General features: G+C 39.4%; 1 protein-coding gene across 1 annotated transcript in view; it reads left to right on the top strand.

The window, feature by feature from the left end:
* LOC308394739 (zeta-sarcoglycan-like) overlaps nt 1–24,588 on the top strand; it is a 378,502-nt gene that overhangs the window by 232,398 nt on the left and 121,516 nt on the right. The window contains exon 3 of the mRNA XM_080879204.1: nt 24,053–24,154. Coding sequence (XP_080735330.1) covers nt 24,053–24,154 — 102 coding nt within the window. The remainder of the gene's footprint in view (nt 1–24,052; nt 24,155–24,588) is intronic.

The raw sequence follows: 24,588 nt of genomic DNA, 5'->3' as shown, positions 1-24,588 counted from the left end.
GGAGAATAAGTATTTGATCTCCTACTGAGTTTTATGTGCATCAGAGAAGTTTTCCACAGAGCAGTTAAAAGAAACAATGTGCTTTTAAATTATATCAAATAATGAACGCATATATATACAAAACAGGACGACTGTTTTAACTGTATTAAGGTGTAAAGGAGCCAAGAAAATTGCTGTTGAAGATAAGGACAAATTACCAAATTACCTGTTTGACAAATGTGGAACACCAAGCTGCGGTAGAACTGGAAACCCCTACCCTGATTTAACCTAAGATTGAATCTACAGTAAAGTGGTCTGCACATGTATTTAAGAATAAGAAGACAGAGCAATTGCCTAAGTCAACAGCTAGTAGGAGGTCATTACTTACTCCCTGTAATGCACACTCTGCACTGTGAAGAGCTTTGAAACCAGCTTTAACCATGATGAAAAGCAGCTGAGAACAGGACCTCTTTCTTCTTCAGGAGTTTAGAAGGAAAATGGGATTTAGAGATTGATCTGTATTCAACAGTGAAGGATCTGTCGTCCAAGTGTTTGGACAACTGCATTTTTGAATGATTCTGGAACACAGCCAGCTACCATGAGGTTTCGATGATTTGCACAATTCCAGTAATGCCAAAATAGGAATTTAGTTTTAATTATATTGAGGGAACAGCTGAAGGTTTTAATGTTAGATATTATATGACAAACTGCAGACAGATTGATGGAGTTAAAAGAATTTGGAACCACTGTGTTTTCAGAGATGACAGATGGGATGTGACAATAAGTACTTTTCTATGAAGAAACAAGGGAAATCCTTGAACTTAGTGGGACTGTTTCTCTGTAAACTAATTACCATTCAACCCAGCAAGTTATTGTGAATATGATGGGTACTGACAGGTTTATAGTTGTGTATTTCCCCCATTAAATCAAAGGGAACATTTTTGTTTTGTTTTGTATGTACACACAGACATAGACAGTACAAATTACTGTAGGTTAATTGAACATGTAAAGGTTAGGCGTAGCTCGAACTTCTGGCTAAGGTATGTTGATAAGAGCCATCAGTCAGTCAGCATGTTTATGTGAACTTGTGCAAGTCTGTAAATGAGAGAAATACAATGACAAAGGATGAAAAAGAAGACATGTCCTCTCTTGTCACTTCTGCGAAAACCATCCTCATTATTGCTACAAAGGTCTTTCTGGTTGTTTTGTTACTTCATTGTCATGAACTGACTGCAGGCTGGATTGAACCACCCACTGCCTGTAAGACTAAAATTGCATGTTGGCACAATTTTATTTTACAATCACACTGAGAGAGACCCCACCACCACCACCACCACCACCATCCAATGGCTGGATGTCTTCTCAACATCCACTAAGACAGTGTTACAGGAGATTTACTCATTCTGCTGAATTTGTTTAATTGTCATCTGATATTTGTTGTCAACAAGGGATTGGTCTTTACACATATATTCCTTTTTATTGCACTGGTATAAAATAAAATCTGAATGTACAAAGCATAAAATCGAGTCATAAAGACCAGTGAATCCAGCTGAAGCTGGGCTTAAGCTATTTCAAGAATTGCCTCTCTAATTTTTTTTAGAGTCTTATGATAAGATTACAGTTTACTTTCCCCGGTGGAAATGAATTTATGTCACAACCTTTTTTCCAACTGCACCTATGGAACTGGTAGTGATTCATGAAAAGGTCTTCTAACTTAATAGACAAATCAGTAAGACATAGGGAGCGCTTAGGGAGTCCTACTATCAGTTTCATTGGATTTATTCTCACAAAAATACTAAGGCTACACTGCACTGAACGCTTTTCCTAAAATTGCCGTTCCTACTCTTTAATATTGCACCTTTTCTTGTTCACTTTATTTTAATCCAGGTATAAATTCTGTGTGAATTCTGACTTTTTATGAAGGACAAAAAAACAATTAGGAACATCAGATCAGTTCTCTGAAATCATCATAGATTTAAACGACTTTATATTCATACCATCTGTAATGATTTATTTAATCTGGTTTATATTATTTACGTTTTAGATTTTCTATCGGTGCTTTCTTCTACAGGGTATGTGGCACCTTTACACTACTTGTAAAGTGACAAGTAGACCTTGGGGAAAGAATGTTATATCACCAAGGTGATGCTACATTTATATACATCTCTGTGTGTATGGCTTCAGTGCACATGAGTCATCATTTATAATTTACAGAGTGCACACCCTTGAGAAAACCTCCTCACTTTTTCTGTCTCTCTCTCGACACTTTTGCTAGTGCACTCTCTGCCACTGATGCCCTTTCTTTCGCTCTGTCTTTCTCTGTCTCCAGTTCTCTCTGTCTCCAACTTCCTTTGTGTCTCAGTTTTTCTTCCTCTTTTTCCCATGTGTGTATCTCCCTGTTTCCTTTCATCTTTACTTCCTTCCTGCCACATGTTTCTGCATCTCTCCCAATTTATCTCTCTTGCGCATTGTTTACCCAGTGGCAGTCTGCAGTGACTGACAGCATACAAACAAAGAGTTTTTGGCTATGGGCTAAAGGCTACACACAACCAAGCACACTCACTTAGTCTCACTTACAAAGAAGATTTTACAAGTCATGTAGGAAATTTGCACACATCCATCTGCTCACTGACACTTAAATTCACATACTGAATGTAATACATATCATTGCTGAAGCAGCAAGGTGATGCAGTAGTTAGCATTATCACCTCACTGCAAGAAAGGTCAAGGTTTGAACCGCTTGATCTGGGGCCTTTCTACTTGCAGTTTGCATGTTCTTCCTGTGCCTGTTCCATCTAGTTTAGGTTTTCTGGCTTACTCTCACAGACATGTCAGGACTGTAAATTGGCCCCTCTTGACCCTAAGTTGTATAAACGCTTAAGAAAAATGGATAGACAAATGTGAGTGCTATGCGTTCTGCCCTTACACAAATGCACACATTTCTCTATCAGTATATTTATATATCACACTGCTGCAATCTGCTGCACTGTTGTATCATCTAGAGGCATACTTAGACATACACTAAACACTTGAGATGTGCAAAAGCACACAGTTTCACTGTTGGCTGCTATATACATGTTTAATGATAAATAGACTTAAATCCTATAAACTCAGCGCCTAATTTCACTCAGTGCTCAAGAAAGGATGTTTTTATATCCCCACATAAACTATTACAGATACAAAGAAGTTATATTTCAGGTGTGTATTAGAAATGTAGCAGCTGAGCTAGCGACTGGACTTTTCAAAGGTTTATGAAGATATTCCACTTCTCATCCAAGAGGCTTATTTAGTTCTAAAACCACAAGATGGAGAGTCTCAGGTATTTAAAGCCTAGTGGGGGTTGTCCCTTAGGAGTCATTGATCCACTATTAATCATGTGCACCATCAATTAATACCTGGGACTCTCCACATTTTGGTTTTAGACCCGAAGAGGCCTCTTAGATGAGAGGTAAAACATCTTCAAAAAACTTAAAGAAGTTCAGTGGCTTTCTTTTCAGGCTCCTTCCTGAATGACTAAAAACTTACACAGACAAAATCTAACAACTTTTACAATTTTGTACTAAGGTTTAACCTGCATAAATTGATTTATGTTAATTTGTTTTTACTGCCACCTGCTCTTATTTAAAATAACATTATTGTACCATACCATTATTGTAACCATAGACGTGAACCGGACACACAGACTGTTGTCAGTTTAGGTGGGCTCTCATCTACCCATAACACAAGACGAAGGACATGTGCAGAGACAAATAATGCATCCGGATATTAACATGGACAGCAGCACACAAGCATCTACTATAACTTGTCTGTCAGCAGTGAAGCCAGTAATATTTTCCACTCTGTTTGATATTCAGGTCATATCAGTTCCAGGCAGACAAGTGACCACGTAGTAGGCATGGGATTTCAGCCATATCAACAGTCACTTGTCATTCAAGATAGCCACTGTCACGCACTATTTTTGTTATGTTGTAGTACAGATGTGTAACATGTTGAAAGTACACTGGCTATGCAGTTACATAGCCATTACTACTAAATGCCTGCTCACAAATAATTTATGCATCGTTATACATTATTCTGTTTTCTTATCCTCTTCTCTTTATTTTGTTATGCCACCAGTGGAGGACAGAGAAATGTCTCGGACAGGGTTGAAAAAAAATGGCAGAAACAAAGATTGGGCAGAAAAGAAGGACAGAAATGGATGGGTGATGGATGAAACCAGACATATTTTGTCACTTGTTACTCACTGTGTCACTCAAAAATCAGATGCATCACAGACAGTAAAATACTGAACTTTGTCCCTTTATTTTCTGCCTGTTTGCCAACAATGGATCAATATAAACTCTGTGGATGAAAGTAGATGTATTTTTGTTATGCTTGTCACTCAGAAACAATCCCAACAGTGGAAGAAGACATGCTCTCTGTGTGGGTGCTCTTTGGAGGCAAATGATTGGCAGACTGGGGAGCTAGTGGCCACAGGATCCAGCAATGATGATCTGTCACCCACAAACCATTAAACCAGTCACATATGTGGTATCCAGGGTAGGATGGATGCCGGTCACCTAGTTTATTTTGGTCTGCGAGTGAAGGGTGTGAAGCAATATAGACTGACGCACTGACTCTGCAGCAAGACATCATGTCATATGAGTTGCTAATAATAATTTAAAGAAGGCGATACAGATGTAATGTCATTGTTACTCAAATACAAAAAATAAAAAATAAAATGAGAAAAATATTTTTTGGAAAGTTTGGTTTAGGTTCTTTTTCACAGCATGATTTTTTTCCTGCATTTTCATCCTTTCAGTGGTGGTTGTGTTCTAGTCATGCTTGTCATGTTTTGAACGCTAAAAAGCATTACTCGAGTCACATAGACACACAAAAGTGGTTTTACTTCCAAATTCTGCCTTCATTGAAGTGAGTGAGTGAGTGAAAGATGTGATTGAATATGACACAGTGTTGGCTTTCAGTAGAGTATGTCTTTGCAACTCCAGGCAATGTATGAGGTTTCAGTTTTTTTCTGATATAAACCATGCCATGCAACATCACATCACATGTGCATCAAGTGTAATTTAAACTCAGAATGTAGTGAATTGCTGCTAAATCAGCTGTGGAATTGTATTGAATGGCATGGTTATTACAGAAATGTATTAACAGCTTCCAGTGACTTGATTTAGGCTTAATGAGAATTACAGCTAACATTGCCCATTATTTTGTGTACTCTATAAAAAAAACTATAAAAACGTTTCATCTGCTAGCACACTTATGCTGGACAAGGCTGTTGACATGGATGGCAAATGGAATGTAGCGGCTCAGATCAGACTAGGATCACATAACAGGGACTACTGTGTAAACTATATATATGTTATAGATAAAACCTGGTGGCTTCTCTGGCTATAGAGATATTTATTATCCCTAGACTTACATAAGGCTTCACTTCATGTAAGTCAAGCAGCCTTTCAAGAGTGAGTTGACATACTCATACCACAAGTTCTACTGGGCTGTGGTTATGTTTTTCATTTTGGGATTTTGACTAGCATTCCCTAAAGTACTTTGGCCCTCAGGCATGTTTTCTTGAGCAAACTCTGTTGAAAATAGTATTACTCTCTTCAGGTATTCAGGGAGAAGGATTGAAGTCATGCCAGCAGATTCAATAGCAGACATCAGCCCTGTATTGCCCTCTCACTGAAGTTTGCACCCTTAACCAAAGTTTAGAAATGCAGTAATATAAGAAGATTAACATCCAGTTTTTTCATTAAAAAAGAAAAAAAAAGAAAGGAAAAAAAGGAAGAAAGAGGGACTTTTGCTGAGTTTGTTCAGGTTGTCTGTGAAGGTTCTCAGTCATCCAGGTCATCGTAGTCAAAGGAGCTTGCGAAGAAAAGCGTCTGGACTTCTTTAAGTTACTTGAAGACGTTTCACCTCTCATCCGAGAAGCTTCTTCAGTTCTAAGGTCAAATGGTGGAGAGTCCCAGATATAAACCTAGTGGGAGTATCCCCCCACAGAGGGACAAAAGGACCCCCTGATGATCCTCTAATCGCCTAAGCCAAGGTGTGAAATTGGATGTGGGTCCCAATCAGCCAGAGTTTCGGGTGTGTTCATTGTGAAACCTGGCCCCAGCTTATCATGCGAATTCCTGAGATCAGATGGCCCAGGATGTGAGTGGGCATTAAGGCGTCTGGGAAGGGATCTCAAAACTGGATTATAGATGGCAGAGAGTTGGTGTCGTAAACCACCGCCTCTGTTCAAAGATGGTCGCTCACAGTGGACATAGATGGCTTCTTTCACTCCTCTTTCAAACCATCTGTCCCCTCTGTCCAAAATGTGAACATTGGCATCCTCGAAAGAGTGTCCTTTATCCTTCAGATGCAGATGGACTGCTGAGTCTTGTCCTGTGGAGGTGGCTCTTCTGTGTTGTGCCATGCGCTTGTGAAGTGGCTGTTTGGTCTCTCCAATGTAGGGGTTTGGGCATTCCTCGCTGCACTGTACCGCATACACCACATTGTTAAGTCTGTGTTTTGGCGTTTTGTCTTTCGGGTGAACCAGTTTTTGTCTGAGCGTGTTGCTGGGTCTGAAATACACTGGGATGTCATGCTTGGAGAAAACTCTCCTGAGTTTTTCTGATACACCGGCTACACAGTGGATGACAATGTTGTTGCGTCTGTCCTTCTTATCCTCCCTCGCTGGTGTCTGGTCTTCTTTTCTCTGCCTCTTTGCTGACTTTAAGAACGCCCATTTAGGATAGCCGCACGTTTTGAGTGCTTCCTTTACATGTGTGTGTTCCTTCTTTTTTCCTTCAGGCTTAGAGGGAACATGTTCTGCCCGGTGGTGTAGGGTCCTAATTACTCCAAATTTGTGTTCCAGAGGGTGATGGGAGTCAATGAGGAGGTACTGATCCGTGTGTGTGGGCTTCCGGTAAACTTCGATGTTGAGGTTGCCGTTCTCTTCAATGTGCACAGCGCAGTCCAGGAAAAGCAAACAGTTGTCCTTTGTGTCTTCCCTGGTGAACTTGATGTTTTTATCCACAGCGTTAATGTGCGCAGTGAAGGATTCCACTTCTTGTGTCTTGATTTTGACCCAGGTGTCGTCCACATATCTGTACCAGTGGCTGGGTACTCTTCCTTTGAAAGAGCCAAGAGCCTTCCTTTCCACTTCCTCCATGTAAAGGTTGGCTACAATAGGTGACACGGGGGAGCCCATGGCACAGCCATGTTTTTGTCTGTAAAAGCCTTCGTTGTATTTGAAATATGTAGTGGTGAGGCAGAGGAGCTGTCTTCTTGTAGTTGTTTTCTGACAGTCTCTACTGCCTCCGTGGTGGGTATGCAAGTGAAGAGAGAGACTACATCAAAGGACACCATGGTTTCATCTGGATCCAGGGTAAGTTTCTGGACCTTGTCAGTGAAGTCGGTGGAGTTCTTGATGTGGTGTGGGGTGTTCCCCACGAGAGGAGCAAGGATGGTAGCAAGGTGTTTTGCAATGTTATAAGTGGCTGAGTTTATGCTACTGACTATGGGTCTGAGTGGGACAGCTTCCTTGTGGATTTTAGGAAGTCCGTAAATGCAGGGTATGGCATCCCACGGGTAAAGCGGTGATATGTAAGGCGGTCAATGATTTTGTCCTTTTCAGAGTCTTGAAGGCAAGATATAACTTTCTTTTTGTAGCTGCTTGTGGGGTCTCGCTTTAAGGCTTCATAGGTATTGTTGTCACTGAGGAGAGTAGTGATCTTTGTATGGTAATCTGTAGTGTTTAGGACCACGGTGCATCTTCCCTTATAGCTGGTAAAACAGTGATGTTGTGATCTTTGCTCAGGGAAGCGACGGCCTTCTTTTCCTGTATTGTGAGGTTGGACGGAGGGACTTTGGCACTGGAGAGGGTGGCTGAGACTTTCATCCTGATTTGCTCTGCTTCTGTCTGTGATAATTTATTAATCCGTATGGCAGATTCTGTGGCTGTGATGAGGTCCACTATGGGCAACTGTTGTGGAGAAATGGCGAAATTGAGTCCTTTGGCTAATACTCTCTTTTCAGGTTCAGTGAGATTCCTGTCTGTTCAGGTTGAAAATACTTAATCTCTTGAAGATGATTTGTAAGCACTGCCAACAACCTAGTACATGACTCCTACAGACTCCTGCAGATGTTGCATAAATGCTGAAACGTGAGATTGCTGCTAGCATCAAAATTGCAGTAAATCTGATTCTGTTTTACCTGGGCCAGATTATTTTATTATAACCCCACAACACCACTGAGATGCAGAAGACTCACAGTCTTCTACAACATGGATGCACTATTGATTAAATATGATCTCTGTGTTATGAAGGCAAATAAATGACGGCAGTTGTTCTGAATATCTGCAAGTCAATATTAGCATTTCTGTGCTTCTCACTTGGTACCTTTAAATAGTCCCTGTTCAGACTATTTAGCTAATGCAGTACATGAATGTGGGGGCTGAACCGCTGTTGGGATTTGTGTGTTGCTTTCAAGATGTAGGCTTTACCCTTGAAACCAAGTCGCTGTAGATTCAGACAGTATGTCTTCCCACGACTAGTTTTGCTTCTCTTTTGAAATAAAAACAATACTGGGCTACCAGTGATTGTGGAAACACCCTCAAGGTGACTGAAATTTTAGCACCTTGTACAATATAAATGAATGTATTATACATGTTTAACAACTGAGAAGCTAGTTAAAACATTTTTTCATTGTTAATGCAGACTGCTGTGTTTTTATAAAGTATCTGTTGAGTTTTGTTTTCTGGTTTTAGTTCATTTGTCTTTCTTTCCTCCCCATTTCTCTTGTGTTTCCTCCTTGGCATCTTTCTGTCTGTAGTGTTCCCTTATCTATTGTTACTTCCAATTTAATTTTGATAATTGCTTTTCCTTCTGCATTCAGGTCAATATTAGCTCCCTTCGTGTACATATGTGTCTTCATTTTCTGGTTGTTGGTTTATTTGTTCATCTTGCTTTATGTTAGTTTGTACCCTGCCTAATACATTGGGCTTGTTCTTTACACAATCCCAGTTCAAATTGTTAAAGAAGCGTGTGAGTTCTCTGAAGTAGTTCTTGGACTGGTGAAAACAGCAAGCAACAGAGCCAGGCCACTTCTGCAGTAGATTTGTTCACTGTCAATACGATTAAGTTAAATAACACTTCCTATTAGTGGTGCAACGGATCACGGTTGATCCGAAATCCAAACCGATCCCACTCCACGGTTCGGCACGCACGTGATCCGAAGATTCGAAAAAGAAAAAAAAAGTATGTGTATGGTGCGCGTGGTGGGTCTGTCAAGATGGTAGTTATGGCCAACGCTAGTAGTGGAGGAGCAGAGGAGTTTGCGGCATTTAAGCAGCCCTTTGCTGCCCAGTCCGACCGGGCTAAAGCTATTACAAAAGCTACTGGGGTGTTTAGCTGCAGACGGGAGGCCGTATTCCGTTGTGCAAAACAAGGGGTTTAAACTGTGATGAACGTGCTTGAGCCACACTATGATATCTCGTTGCGCGTCCACTTCAGTGTGACAAGATCGTTCCAAGTATGTATGAGCAGGAGAAGTTTAAAGTTATGGCTGAACTGTCCCAGGCATCTTCTGTTGCCCTAACTACAAATGGGTGGACCTCCAGGGCAACGGAAAGCCACGTGACCGTGACTGCTCGTTATATCACAGCGGAGTGGTAGATACAAAGCCCTGTACTGCCCTATAGATTACATTAGATTAGATGAAACTTTATTTATCCCTCGGGTGGGTTCCTCCGGGAAATTCAGTTTCCAGCAGCACAGCACCGACAGAAGTTGCAGAATGTGAGCAGAAATATACCATATATACACATATATAAATACAGAGAATACAAAAGGGATAAATAGAATAAATAGGAATAAGAATACAAGGGAACGGCACATTTCAAGTATTGTGAGTCCAGAGGTGGGACCAAGTCATTGTTTTGCAAGTCTCAAGTAAGTCTCAAGTCTTTATCCTCAAGTCTCAAGTCAAGTCTCAAGTAATGTCAGGCAAGTCAGAGTCGAGTCTCAAGTCACTGGTGTAAAAGTCCGAGTCAAGTCACAAGTCTGAAACTTTGAATTTCAAGTCCTTTCGAGTCTTTAAAAAAAAAAAAAAACGAAAAAATAATGTTGCAGTTATGCTAAATGTAAATATTAGACCATGTAATTTTAAAATCTGTGTTTTTCTCAACACATGACAAAATAGTGAACTTAGAAAATATACACAAATTGTGAAATTGCACCTCTTTAAAATGCAGCTCAATTAAACTTAGCTCCAAGAATAATTTTCACCGACAGTTCTGAGATAAGCTGCATGTTATTTTTGGATGCGGTTGTAGGACCAGCTTTAAAATCGCATGACAAAAATATCATACACATTAAAAAAAACTGTATCACCAACGTAGCCTGGACAACATTTGCTAGTTAGATGAAGTCAGCTATCTCATCTTAGCATATTTATATGCATATTTATAATCATACGGTTCTTGGAGTGAGTGCATACACTCATGAAGTTTAGTAACTTCAGGTCACTGCAACAAGCCCAGGTACAGTTTACCGACGGATGGGTGCAGGACCTTGAAATGCACCGTGTAGAACGAAAGACCATCGTACGTATCATAAGTTTACCAGTCTCACAAATTGTCGTCATAAATACACATTCCTTAACCGTTTATTAATAGGACCTTTGAGCTCAACGGTAATTAATTAGTAGTGGAAATAATTTCTGGTACCCATCACAGAAATGTAGCAGTGACAATAATACTGTATGCTGTAATCGTACTGGGCAATTAGTGATACAAAAAACCTGTTTTATCCTGTGAATAAAAGTATATGTTTTTGTCAATGTACCATAATAACAGAAGCGAAACGCAATATTGTGTCAGGACAATTCACTGTTTATGCACAATAAACAAAGGAGCATAGCGCGACAATTTCTGTTCAGCGCCAGACTTGCTTGTAACCTATATCACCAATTATGTTATGAAAATGACATATTAACTACTACAAAACTCTGACCTTTGTGGGAATGCTTGGAGCAGACTAACCTGTGAGCTGGAGTGTTCTGGGACGTTATATTTGGTCTTTGAATGGCTGCAATCCAGTCGCCTCTTTGTTACTTCGGAAACATGGCTCGAACAATTTCTCTTCAACGACGTAATCCGATAACAACCGATCTCTTTACCCGTCGGCTTCCCGTGGCTGTCATGCGACCGGCTATTGCAGTTAATAATACAACGGCTTCTTGCCATTTTTGTGTTTCTTTTTATCGCTGTGTGACTGATTTCAATTGAAAGCCTGCGTGCACTAGTACCGCTTGCCACGAGTTCCCAGAATCCTTTGCGGTTCTACCCGTGAATGACGTCACATTTTCAATCTCTATATAATATGCATGTTAAATTTTATATTTGGGGTAAAATATCAAGTCTTTTCAAGTAAACCGGTTCAAGTCCAATTCAAGTCCCAAGTCATTGGTGTAAAAGTCCAAGTCAAGTCAAAAGTCTTAGAACATTTTTTCAAGTCAAGTCAAAAGTCATAAAATTAATGGCTCGAGTCTGACTCGAGTCCAAGTCATGTGACTCGAGTCCACACCTCTGTGTGAGTCTATTACACCGTTGGATATTAACAAAAACTATTGCACAGTGAAAAGGCACTACAGCTACTTGTTCCCCCCTCCTTTGTCCCTGTTTCCCCTCCCTCTCCCCTCCAGCGAGGAGTTAAACAGTTTAATGGCGTGTGGGACAAAGGACTTTTTAAGTCTGCTGCATGGTCCTTGACTTTGGGAGAAGCAACCTGTCACTTGTTGTGGAAGTTTTCCATTTAAATAAAGCCTGCAGACGAGCGGTGAGCGGTAGCTAACATTCTTTAATCAAAACACACAAAGAACAGAAAACCAAGCTTATGGAGAGCCTACATGACCGCGGGGCAGACGGTCAGCAGAGTCTCCCTGAGCCTAGCATGGCTCTCAGTTAAATACCTTCTCCAGGAACAAAAGGCAGTACACAGCTGTTTCACATCTTAAGGTTCACACTCCCTTGCTACCTCCCAGAGTCCTCAAAGAGACAAAAGACTCTTCCTGTGGAGCTGTCTGCTTCCCCCAACTTCCTTACTAGACCCCCACCATTTGTCTTAATGTATGAGTGTGAGACTTGTTAAAATCCAGTGGCACCAAGGCATCATACAATAAAATAATGTGATTAATACATAAGTCAAAGAAATTCCTATACACACTGAACAGAATCTTCTGGTTGGTTATGGCCATGTGCAGAGGATGTAGAGGCTGCCCAGCATGGTCCATAATGTCCATATTGCACCTTAATTTGTTTTTATATAAGTGCGTGGAATGAGTCTTCAGTTGAATGTTTTTTAATAGGCAAAAAATACTTAAATAAGTAAATGACGAGTCGAATTTTTGTCTTTTTTTTTCTATTTTTGCTGATCCGAAAATTGATCCGATCCGTGACTTAAAACCGTGATCCAATCCAAACCGTGAGATTTTTGATCCGTTGCACCACTACTTCCTATTCAAGATACTTTTTTCAATTGTTTGGATTCTGCTGTTACCTTAGATAAACTTTAGCTAAACCTTGTTTGCTAAATGTCTGTATGCGTGTGGGAGGTGATTTTTAAAGCATTTTTTAAAAATAAAACCACATTTTGTGTTATTTCTAGCTTCATATGTGTAACTATAAATGCTTGAGAATACCTTGGGTGTTGTCCAAATATAATAATGACATTTTAATTACCCAACTGCATTGGCATTTATTGACTATTAAATTAAGAGGAAGGAGCTATTGACAAGAACAGTGCACATTATTATTTCTCTTTTGTCTAAGGTTCTAAACCTGCTATGTACAACTATAGTGAGTAAAGGATTAACAAGTAAAGTAAAATGAAAGATGAATAGAGGAATAGGAAGAGGTTAAAATAGAAGGAATAATCTGGAACAGCATTGTAAAACCTTGAATTAATGTGTAGTTGAGAGCAATACTACAGATAAGGCTACTGTCACGCCAGATACTTTTTCATGGACTGCATCTCGGTGGTCCTTCGAGCTGATGTGGTAGAGACAGTTAATAGTCCTTTTTGCACACGTCCTTTTTTTCCTTCTCTTCCCACTCACTGTCAGAACTTCAGCTTTCAGCGAGTTATACTTAATGGAGGAAACAGAGTGACTTCTTTTTTTTAAGTTACAGGTAATTTAAATTGCATCATTTCAAACAGCTCAACACATGTTAGTGCAGTTCGGCACTGAATGCCTGCAATAGATACAGTTACTTTATTTCCAAAGGGGAAAAAATGATGGAAAAAGATGGAAAAAAGTGAGAGAGCAGTGGAGAGGAGAGATTGTTTTTAAAGGTAGGGATTGCTGAGCAAGCCCAACTGTAAATTTAAAGCTTACATGTACAGTTTGGTCCTAATTTATGTTGTTGTTTTTTTGTTCTTTTTTGATTGGGTTTTTTTGTTTTTGTCAGGCACTGGGTCGGATGTGTTGACATTATACAGATCCAGAGAGAAACACACCTGGCAACAAATTAAATGATAATAACTTCATGTTATTCAAATTTATACCAGAGAGTAAATGCAAGCTAAACTAGGTAATTAGCAGTACAGTTTTCAGTGAGGGACGTCTTGATGCATGCTCAATCATCTAGGGAAGGAAATCCCAAAAAAGTCAATTCTATTCAACTGGACGTAACGTTTTCAGTGGGAGAAACGTTTCACCTCTCATCCAAGTGACTTCTACAGTCAGAGACTGAAGTAGCTTAAGGGAAGAAATGGAAACTATTGCAGAATTTTGCAACTGTGAAATTGTGCTAGAACTATAACTTCCAAGCAAAAAGGAAGTGTTTCTGTCATATTTATATATGACAGAAACAGATATATATAAATCATTGACTGGAAGGAGTTTTAATGGAGTTCATTTACATTTACTATTTTAAAATAACTGCCCAAATAAATGCCTAAATGTGTTTTAATATACTTGCAGACTAATAGGAGTTGGTTCTGGAAGGACTTTGAGAGGAGTCATCAGTTTAAACTGATGATACCTAATTCCCCGTTTTTGCTATTTTGGCTTGGAGGTGTTGAAAAGAAGCAATAATGCTTCATGTAACATCTGCTTATGTGTTGTAATAAGCATTCAGCTAAATCAATGAAGAGCAATAAACCTCAGAGCACTAGTAGCACAGGTAGCTGATTAAGCTGGAGCTTTAAAAATAAATTATTAAGTGACTCGATTTCAATTTGAGTCAGATTTTCTACGCTGCACTGCCACACTGGAACCTAAGCTTTCCCCACCTGCCAAATTCCACTCTAACCCCTGAGGATAGCTCTATCAATAACAGTCTTAATTCCATTATAGTGGAGTTAAGACTGTTATGATTGATGTTCTGTGCTATGAACATTAATCTTTCTTAAACTAAAATAACCTATGCAAAGTTTAGGCAGAATTGCATAACAGAAACATGGAGACTTGTTGAAGTATTGAAACAAGTTAAATTATGAATTTCTAAAAATATACATTGATCTTGCACTCATTAAACCTCAAAATAATACACGGGTCCTTTCAGTAATGTGAGTTTTCGGCGCTCCAATGTCTTGAAAGTCGCTGACAAGTTTTTTTGAATTATTTGTCCAATTGTGAGTGGCAAGCATTCATCTAACCACTGAGCCTTGCAGGATTATTTCTTTTCTCTCCCCATTGACCTAACACTTTAGATTTATTTTATTTTTTTACAACAAGAGTGAGTGGGGTGACAGCTGTGGGGCAAGTAGACAAACACAAGTGTGAGAAGTGTCACGGTCTCGCTGGCAGACCGTGGGGATGTGGGGAAAGGAGGACCCAAAATGCAGGACTCTACAGTGCAACAGTGTTTATTAACAGTGGTGACAATCCGAACAACAATAAATCCCCCCGTGCGATCCCAACTCCCGTTCCGTGTCTTCTCCTTTATCCCGTGCTCCGTGCTCTGTCTCCGTTCCCTGTGTACTCTCCGTGTGCTGCCTCCTGGTCGCCACAATTCCTCCTGAGGAAACACGCATACCAAAGGCAGCCGTGAGTACAAAACCTAACAGTAGACTTGCACTAACCTTGCACAATACACTTAAGACTGACGGGAAGTCACTCAACGATCCAGCGTCGAGGAGCTCTCAGCCACACTGTTTTGAAGCTCCTCTGACGAGGCTTGATCGGCGCCAGGTGTGTGTGGATTCCTGGGTGGGACCGGTCAGCTGGCAGGGCCACACCCACCAGGCCTAAAAGTGCCTGCCACGACCGCACCCTCACATACACAAGCACACACCCCTAAACACCTGACAGTACACCAACACGGAAAAACAGGACAGCAGACACAACCATAATAACAACAACCACAATAATGATAATAATAATAATAATAATAATAATAACTACAATAGTAGTCCACACTGCTCACGGACCCCGAATCCCTGGAACTGGGTCCGTGACAAGAAGGCATTAAACCTTTGCTGTCATTTGTCAGTCAGACTGTCTCTCAGGCTATAGAGGTGAAGTGGGGCACAGCTGTTGGTGAAAGCAAGGTGATGTTAACTGCACTTGTCAGCTTGTCCCTTTGTGATATTCTGTGCAATTTGTGTGGATGGGTGGTTTGTGTGGACTGGGCAAAGCAGCAGGAAACTCTTTGCTGTCATTTGTCAGTCAAAGGTGATTCAGGACGCAGGTGGGGGCTCACACAAAGGAGACAGAGCAAGTGCATCATTTGTGGACACTAAGGGATGTCTATTCGTGTGCAGCTGTGGTCAACGCAACCCAGTACTTAAGAAAGGTTAATATTTGTCATCCTGTGTAGAGCAGTCTCTCCCCTGTAGCTACATCATCATAACAGAAAGTTCACTTACTAAAGAAAGAAAAGCCCTTCCAGAACGTGGGGCCAGGGTAAACCCTTAACAGGCTGACAGTTCATTCAAAGAGAGACAGACAGACAACCACACACATGCATCCACATTTACAGCCAATTTAGTATCTAACCATTTCTTGTAGACACAGGAAGAAACCAGGAGGTTTGCACCCACAATGCTTTTGGCTCGAGATGACAGCGCCACTGCATCACGATGCGTTTAGATTACAAAACTTGATTAAAGTTCATACTATTGCATGAGAGTGGTTGGAACTTTTAGTTCAAGGTTAGTTTAACTATCTATTTTTATGCTTGGTATTGATCTGGTGCCTTAGGTTATAATAGAAAATGTTAAATGGTCAGTTTCAACTGCACCTTCAGTATACAATAAACAACTAATGTAAACAGAAATGAAAAGACTTCACATTCTGAGAAAAAGAGACATTAAGTCAAGCTGTCTAGCTTGTTTCTCTAGCCTGTCAGAGCTGCTGGAATGCCAGCATATTTTGAAGACACTATCTTGGAACAGTACTGTAATTACTAGTGTGTTTAACTTGAACTCTGTCAATTTCTTATTTCTGTGTTGAGAACTTTGTTAGGGTTGTTTTTTAAAAAAGTAATACATTACACCACAGAGAAAGTAATTCATTACATTACATTACTTTATTGTTACGGTGTTCAATTAACAGGTACAGCTATGGTCGCACACATCAACACGAATAGTATTGACACCACCACTGGTATTGGATCAATACCAGCATATGAACCTTTTCGTGGTGACTGTCATGTCTACTTTATTTATAGCCTATAGAATATTTAAATAACGAAAACTGACCCAGAGTGTTCAGAGTGTTATAGAGATACAGAGGTACAGTCTCCAAAAAAACTCAGTTACTGATGCAGCTCATAAATCATGACACACTGCTATTCCTTACATAAGTTACCCTTATAGGTAAAAAGTATCAGTATCGCTTCTAGCAATACTGGCCCTCTATTTACTTATTATCAAACTGATACAAAAACTTCTAGTACTGCACAGCACTACCGCTGATTTTAGCACAAGTGCTCAAGAAGAAGAAAGCTTGTTTGATTGACTTTTGTTTTCTTTCTATCTGCTTGATATGCAGATAAAATAATCATAGCAACGTGAAACTTCTGACCAGAAGCACAGTAGAAGCCTTTCAGTTTAAAATATGCCTTTTCATCTGGCTGTGATTGTTATTCCCTCGTCAATCTTCTTGATTCCACATGGTAAGTATGAGAACTGATTGTTCAGTTAACAACAAATACTTCCCAACATGCGGTCTAGCGTATGCAAAATTACTCTAGATTAAAGGAAACAAATAGGAAAGGATGAAAAGTACATTTTGGACTTTATATATTATTAACACATTACATCATTTATGGCTATAATTATGATCGCTTTTATAATAGCGGTTAGTCTCTGACTTTTCTACATCAGTGCTGATAGATGAGAATTGCTGCTGATATTTAACAAAAAAAGGCCTTGTAGGTAAGTGAGCAGTTAAGGAGGTTTAATTCTTTCAATGTGTTTTAGTGTGAAACAGATGGGGAATGTGCTGAGTTTGCATTAACAGCAAATGGCAGCAGCAACAGCAAATTAACAGAGCACATGGGAGAGGAATCCACAATGGCTAATTTTAAAACAGCATGAATTCGATATGTAAGCATGTCTCTAATAATAAACACATGGCTTTATTTTTTTTATTTATTGTACATTAAAAAGCCTGATGTGGAAGTAGGACAATATACTTTTTTAATGTGCAATATGGACAGTTATGGTTGAATTCTTTAGTAACTCTTCAATGGCTGCTTTGCTACTTGGCTGTTGTGAAAGCTAACTGGACACCTTGGTAATTTGCAGACATTAAAGCTTTACTTTTAACAAAATTTCAGCTCATATATACAAAACACTTCTCGATAAAGGAAATTACTTTGGCTGCACTGCATGACACGTGTGTGGTTTAACCATTTTAGACTCCATCCTTTAATCTGAGTCTGGCACTGTTAGAGCTGTGCTGGTGCACCATAAAATCGAGTGAGTTGTGTAATATGTGGAAAAAGCAAGCAAGAAAGATAAGAGGTGCAGTGGAAGAGTGAGAGAAGAGAAAGATAACCAATAAAAATGCTATAAGTTCATATTTTTTGCCATACATTCCAGAAGGAGCTCTTAAGCTATTAATGCCTCATGTGAAAAATTGAATGTGACATGGATTTTGCAGTTTGTAAAAATTCATAGATATGCCAAACTATCACCTAAAAATGGTCATTTATATTACTCACTAAGCATTCACAGAAATTATTTTGAATTCAACTTTTATTCAGTGGTATATCAAAATGAAAAGGTCCAAATTAACTTTTAAAAAAGTTAATATTTTGCCATACAACGCTTTTTTTTAAAACCCTCACATAGTGTCTCAGTTCAACAAGCCAAGGAGCAACCAAAGCAGTTTTATAGTTTCCCAATTTGTGCATCCCTTAAGCAATTTTTCCAGCTGTTTTTTTCTAACCAAAGGTGACACTGTACTCACTCCCTCTTGCTCTCTGTTTTTCTCTGGGTCTACTTGCTGACATAAAAGGTTGTATGAAAAATTACAACACTCCTGAATATTAGAAGCCCCTGCAAAATAGTTTCCCAGCCTATCCATCATCGCAGGGACACACAGACCTATTATGTGTCTTTGCACGTGCATGTCTATGTTTGGACACTGAAAAGTCATTGTGGTAAACATGTCTTTCGTTTGTATGTGACTGGTGTGGGTGTACTGTGTGCATAACCTTGCATATGGTATTGTTTCATCTAATGGGACAGTTTACTAGTTAACCTCGTCATGATAAGGGAATCCATCATTCCCTTTAAAGGCACTGTGTTGAATAGGACATCTATAAATGTGCACATTCTGTTTACCGTACGTATAGGGAACACAAACACGCCCATTCTAGGTATGTTGCATCAACCCCACAGCACCCCTACCACAGCTATACATGGGATTCCCGACAGGATAGATGTGTGATTGCAAGTAAGGCCATCACACTGTTTCTCTATTAAGCTCTAGTACAGCAGTGTCAATATTGGCCTGGCAAAATGTCCAATTAGAGGTGCTAGGTGGGTTTGGAAAACATGAAGGAGGCTGAAGTTTTTCAGCTTTTCCTGCTGGTGAAGAACTCCCCCATAGCTATTCACACTAAACCAGAGTGGTTAAGTAATAGATAAACAGTTAAATGACAGAAAAATTCATGGGTTTTTTTTTACTGTATAGTATAGACATTTTGGTTAAAACAAGAAAATCTTCATCAAACAACAAAAACTTTAGGTTTTATAAATAGAGGACAATCTGGGCAGTGAATTACAGACCGTTTTCTGCTTTTCACACTTTTATCATGTAAAAGAACTGACATATGCTGTTGATATTGCACTTCTTTATCTTAATGTAAAATATCCCATGAATTAAGTGTATAGTTAAAAATTGAAGTTTTACTTGTCCAGCCCACTTTGGCCCTCGATGTAAAATCACTTTGACATCCCTACTTTAGAAATATAGGTTAACTGGTCTTAAAAGCATTCTGGTATTTGAAATGCTGCATCATGTTTTCATGACTTGAGTAAGAAACAGTAGTTCATGTTTTGAATATCATGCTTTTTCTTTTATCATACCTGTGTGCAAGCAACACCATTACTACCTGGCAACTTCTTATTTATGGTTGTTACTCTTTCACAAGAAGACCCTTCATTATTGTATTTCACAGACTTTGCGGTTTTAAGGAAGTGTGTCTTTGACATTTGATATATCTTTTAAAATTTTCATATATGGCAGCCTTTTTTATATATTTGCCTTTCACCATTCTCTTTATTTAAAGTAAATAGCATTAGTGAAAAAGTAGTTAACCCTGAAGTGTTTTGTGTTTAAGGGTTTATTGATTCTGAAAACCTCCCTCAGGTCCTTCTCAGGCCAAGAGTGCAAATGGGAGAAGATTGCCTTAAGGGCTTTCTAACAGAATTATTTTCTTGTTCTTTTGCATCTGGTTTTCAGGTACACTTTGGTTTGATGTAGGCAAGAAAATGGCTTGGTTAGGTTTAGAACAATCGAGGTTCAGGGTTAAAATAACGTTAAAAAATATCTATTTCAAAAAACTATCTGCAACAATAGCTCGGACGTTTCATAAGCTCACACTTATTTCCAAAATAAGTCAGTACTAAGTAAGTATAGAGGCAAGGGAGTGTACTTTACTGTGTAATGATGACACAGAAAATGTATCTCCAGTAGGTATTTGGGGGACAAGCACCTGTAGATTTCTTAGCAAAGCACACTTAGTTGAAAAAGACATACAAAACATGTAGATTTCCATTCTCTTATTAGCCATTGTAATTAAAGAATGTTGGCAGATAAAAGGTTTCTTTGGTCACTAACTCTTCCTACAGGATGAGAATTGGTAAACACATACATCTTCAGCTGCTGAAGGTTCTTATTGATATCACATATTAGACATCTTCATATTCTCTAGCAACCACATAGCACCAAGCTAAAATTATCTTTTTATACTTGTACCTACAACAAAGAAGGTATAAGGCATGGCTTGAAAAATATTACTTTTTTTCATTAATGAATGGTTACTGTTATCCAACTGTTATCCAACAGTAAGGTAGGTAATTATGTATTTATTTGGGGGGGGTTCATGTATGCCCCATTACTCATTGTTTTCATTGTTTTGTCCTACAAATTTCTCCAAGTTGCTCTTACAACCAACTTGCACTATTACAATTTGAAAGGCTCTGCTGCTTTGCTGTTGCTAACAATTAATGATAATCAATGGGATCAGAATCACTATTTCCATGAACACTTTGTCAAACATTTTGAGCATGAAAAGGAAACTGGAAGCCAAGCAGGCAAGACTAATCTGTTGTCACTGAATAACACATATTTCAGTTGAAGCTGGAAAAGGTTCAATACAGAATGTTTTAGTTCCACCTCTGAAAAAAAAGTCACTTCACAGACTGTCTGACTCATAAAACTTCAAATAGCAATTGCACTGCGAAGTAATGAGACAGTAAGACAGTTGCCATCTCCCCAGCCTCTATTTACTTTGTTTAAAATTTCTTGATCATTTTTCCAATTTTTGTATTTTTTTTACTTCTTTTTTTTAAGCATTTTAACTCATTTCTTTTGATTAGTAAACCCTTCAGAGTTGTTTTTATGCTTAATAACTGAATAACTGACAATAATAACTGCTCAACAACTCTTACGGAATCAAAAAGACTCACCAAACTCTAACAACACTATATTCAACACATCTGTTACACATTTATGGACTCTGCACTCTCCTAACCACCGATCTGCTGACAGATTTTTAATTTGGTGATAGAAAGACATAAGACATGTAAAAATCTTGAACATAGGGATGTCCTCTGGTCTGAGGTGCTGGGGGGACCAGTTAGAGACCAGCAGCTGGACGTCAATGGTTGGACTGGTGGACTACTTCAGTGAAGAGTAGACGATGTCTGGCTCTGGTTTAAAGTCTCTGGTCTTGTTTGGTCTGATGGTTATTTGTCCATAACTGACTTCGTCAGTTGTCACTGCTGAGTAGACAGCAGCTGGATCACTGTCTTTTGTGTGCCACGGACCATTTTTTTTTTCTTTTTCCTGGATCACCTGTTGAGAAAGAAAAAAGAAAACAAGCAGAAGAAGACGAGAGCAATAGAATAAACAACATCGTGATGATCTATGGGAATATAACAGTAAATACTAAATGTTAAACATTATTGTGCAGCACGTAAGATCGACAGCACACAGTGTGCTTTAAGGTATGAGCATTAACGTGCTTGTTTTTAAAAGGTTCCTTCATGTAATGATCTGCTAGAGGGTGTGGGGGGGCCACAGCCCTGTCCACCAGGGCATGAAGCAGGTATGGAGGAGATCAAAACTCCAGACATCCAGAGGCCCTCAGAACACAAGAGACCAAGGAAGACCAACAGAGGGGCAGCCGTGCCAGTATCCCAGAAAGAGCTGACGAGAGTCCCAGATGAGGGGTCACTCAGCAGCTGCGGAGCATAAGCCAGGGGGGGTTGTAGTGACGTGCCTGGGAGCTCCTCCGGCAGCCAGCTGTGCCAGAGTGCCCGAGCCCCAGGCCGAGAGGCCTGACCCAGGTGGTGTTACCCTTTTCCCTGCGGTGGGGAGATGCAGACCGCCCCGACTCTGCAGCAGCAGGGAGGCCCCACATTCCAGACCGCAGTCGGACGGCCAACTCCTCCTCCTAGCCCTCCCACTCCAGCAGGCCGCAGAGAATGGGGGTGTGAGAAGACTCCAAACCTCCCTCTGCCCGCTCATATGTAGTGTTGATGCATGTGTGTTCTAAGGTGCATTTAAAACCCAGGAGGGCATGGAGCTACCTGCCAGAGAGCAGCAGGTAAGCGCATAGCCCCTCCTGCTGGGCCTCAATGTCTACGTGTATTTAAAATTGAGAGGTGGGCAACGACGTCAGGGGTGAGGTGTACACCCTGATGGTAATTTGAAGTCCGTGTAGCGTGCCCACCCCTAAGATCCTATATGTATATGTTATGAGAGTGTGAGTAATGTGAATGTCTAAGTTGTGAGATAATTGATCTGATATACTACAGGAGCTGCCTTTTTACTCTATTAGAGGCTTGACTTTCTTCATACCCGGCATGTCTGTTTTAAAGGAACTGAATTTAAGCCATTTTTATCAAACATAGTCAGCAAGCTCATCAGAAACATTGCTTTGATGTGAGCAGAAGCACAAGCCTGAAGCTGCTTTTATGGTCGAGCAGAAGTAGGACAGCACGTCTGCCTGCAGTGAGCTTTGTTGTCAGATGGAGGCATTGTACCAAGTATGTGGTACAGCAGGTCTGTGGGCCACTCTTGTAAGGAGAGCAAAGTTATGACATACAAAGTGCATACAAACCCCCCCTGCCTCCCGTATCATGTACGCATATAGACACATTCATGAGACCATAAAACCAGATTTAGTCAGAGCAGTGATGCGCATATTTATATAACCCTTAGTTATCATAAGAGCTTTTAGAAATTTAGGGAAAACATTAATTTATAATTATCAAAATCTTTCTTGGCAGTTATTGTAATGGCAATACAAGTTAATAGCAGTTCACAGGCAATGCAAAGTGAAAGAAAGTTCATTTTAGTACAAAGCCTTTCTTAGAAGATGGTTGCCACAACACATCCTTCTTCCAGTTATCCTCTTTTTCATTTGCCAAACTTCATGGATTTCTTTGATATGTCTTTCTGACCAGCTAAAATTTGTTTCTACTGTTTTGTTTCCGTGTTGTAAACTAAATGGTTATCTGCCACTCCATTGCTTTGACTAGGATAAAGCAACTATTGCGTTAGCATAGAAAAACTAGAGCTCTCATGAGACTTTGTTGCTGAATGCCAAATCAATAGAATATGTGTATCCAGCATGACTTTATTTCCAGTTACACATTGTTTGTCATTATTTATTTCATAATTACATAACATAATTGGTGTTGAATCAAATGATAACGTAATAAATGATAAAAAATAATGATTCTCCATTGATAATTAAATATAATATTTATATATTGACCATTGATGAACCCAGGATTTGAGAATAAACGCTGCTTGTCAGTGCCTAATATTACTCAGTATTTGGTATCTACAGAGCCTTAAAAGCTGTCAACATATTTTCAATTATTTCCATTTAAGATCTTCAGGTATATATAATTGTGTCAAGTACTGCTATTCACACTAATTGATAAAGCAAAAGAAAAAAAGCTTAAAATTATTTATTTATCCTCCATGTGTTGCATAGGAGCTTGGATTTTGTAAACTTAGCTCCCTTGTATGTTTGTTTTTATGAAATATATTTATTAGTAGACGAATAAGGGGCAACCACATTAACTATAGGCATTCAAACAATTTTGTGGAAAACACTCCAACTGTGCCAGCATGGGAGTGTTTTTCCCATGCTGACACAGTATGCACAATAAAATGAAGAAAAAAACTGTGTAACTTCTCAGATTACTGTGTGTGTTTGTCTGCTTGTGTGTAATATCATTGTACACTTTAATAATACATTGTTGTGCCCTTTTTAATATATATAATAGACAAGCAAAGCAAAACACTGGATGAGAATTTCATTTGTATTGTTTTGGCTTGTCATTAACTTTTTAAAAACTGTATTTTTCTATCTCGTACCTTTTTCTAGGATGGTATGGGGAATCTCCGGGTGACCAAAGAAGGAGTGAGACTTGAAGGAGTGTCAGAATTCTTATTGCCTTTATATGTGAAAGAGATCCAGTCTCGTAGGGTAAGAACACGTCCATTTGTGTGTGACCATTTGCATGTGACCATTTGGATGTATATGTATATATAACATTATGTGTGTCTGTGCTCTATACTGCTAAAAAAAAGCCCTGCCCCATTATAGAAGAAAGATATATGAGTTGATTGCGTGCCTCTGTGTACACCTCTGTTTTCCAGCCTCTATAATTAGCAGACATCAGATGGTGTTCCCTGCAGTCAGGGTCTATTTGTTATGTGTGTAACATAATATAGCTGTCTCCATTCATCATACACAGAGTCATCATCGATCTCAGCAGCTAAGGCAACATGAAAACTTACTTTACAACAACACTTGTGTCAGTGTGTGCACATGTGCTTGTTTATGTTTTTATATGAAATCGAGCAGGGGGCTTTGTCATGCTGCTACAAAGATATTGTATGGGTGTATTCATGTTGAGC

This window comes from Rhamphochromis sp. 'chilingali' (genome assembly GCF_963969265.1).
Source record: "Rhamphochromis sp. 'chilingali' genome assembly, chromosome: 4".
In the NCBI taxonomy this organism is placed as follows: domain Eukaryota; kingdom Metazoa; phylum Chordata; class Actinopteri; order Cichliformes; family Cichlidae; genus Rhamphochromis; species Rhamphochromis sp. 'chilingali'.
Note: the sequence above shows the minus strand (reverse complement) of the source record. Positions and strands in the feature narration are given on the sequence as shown.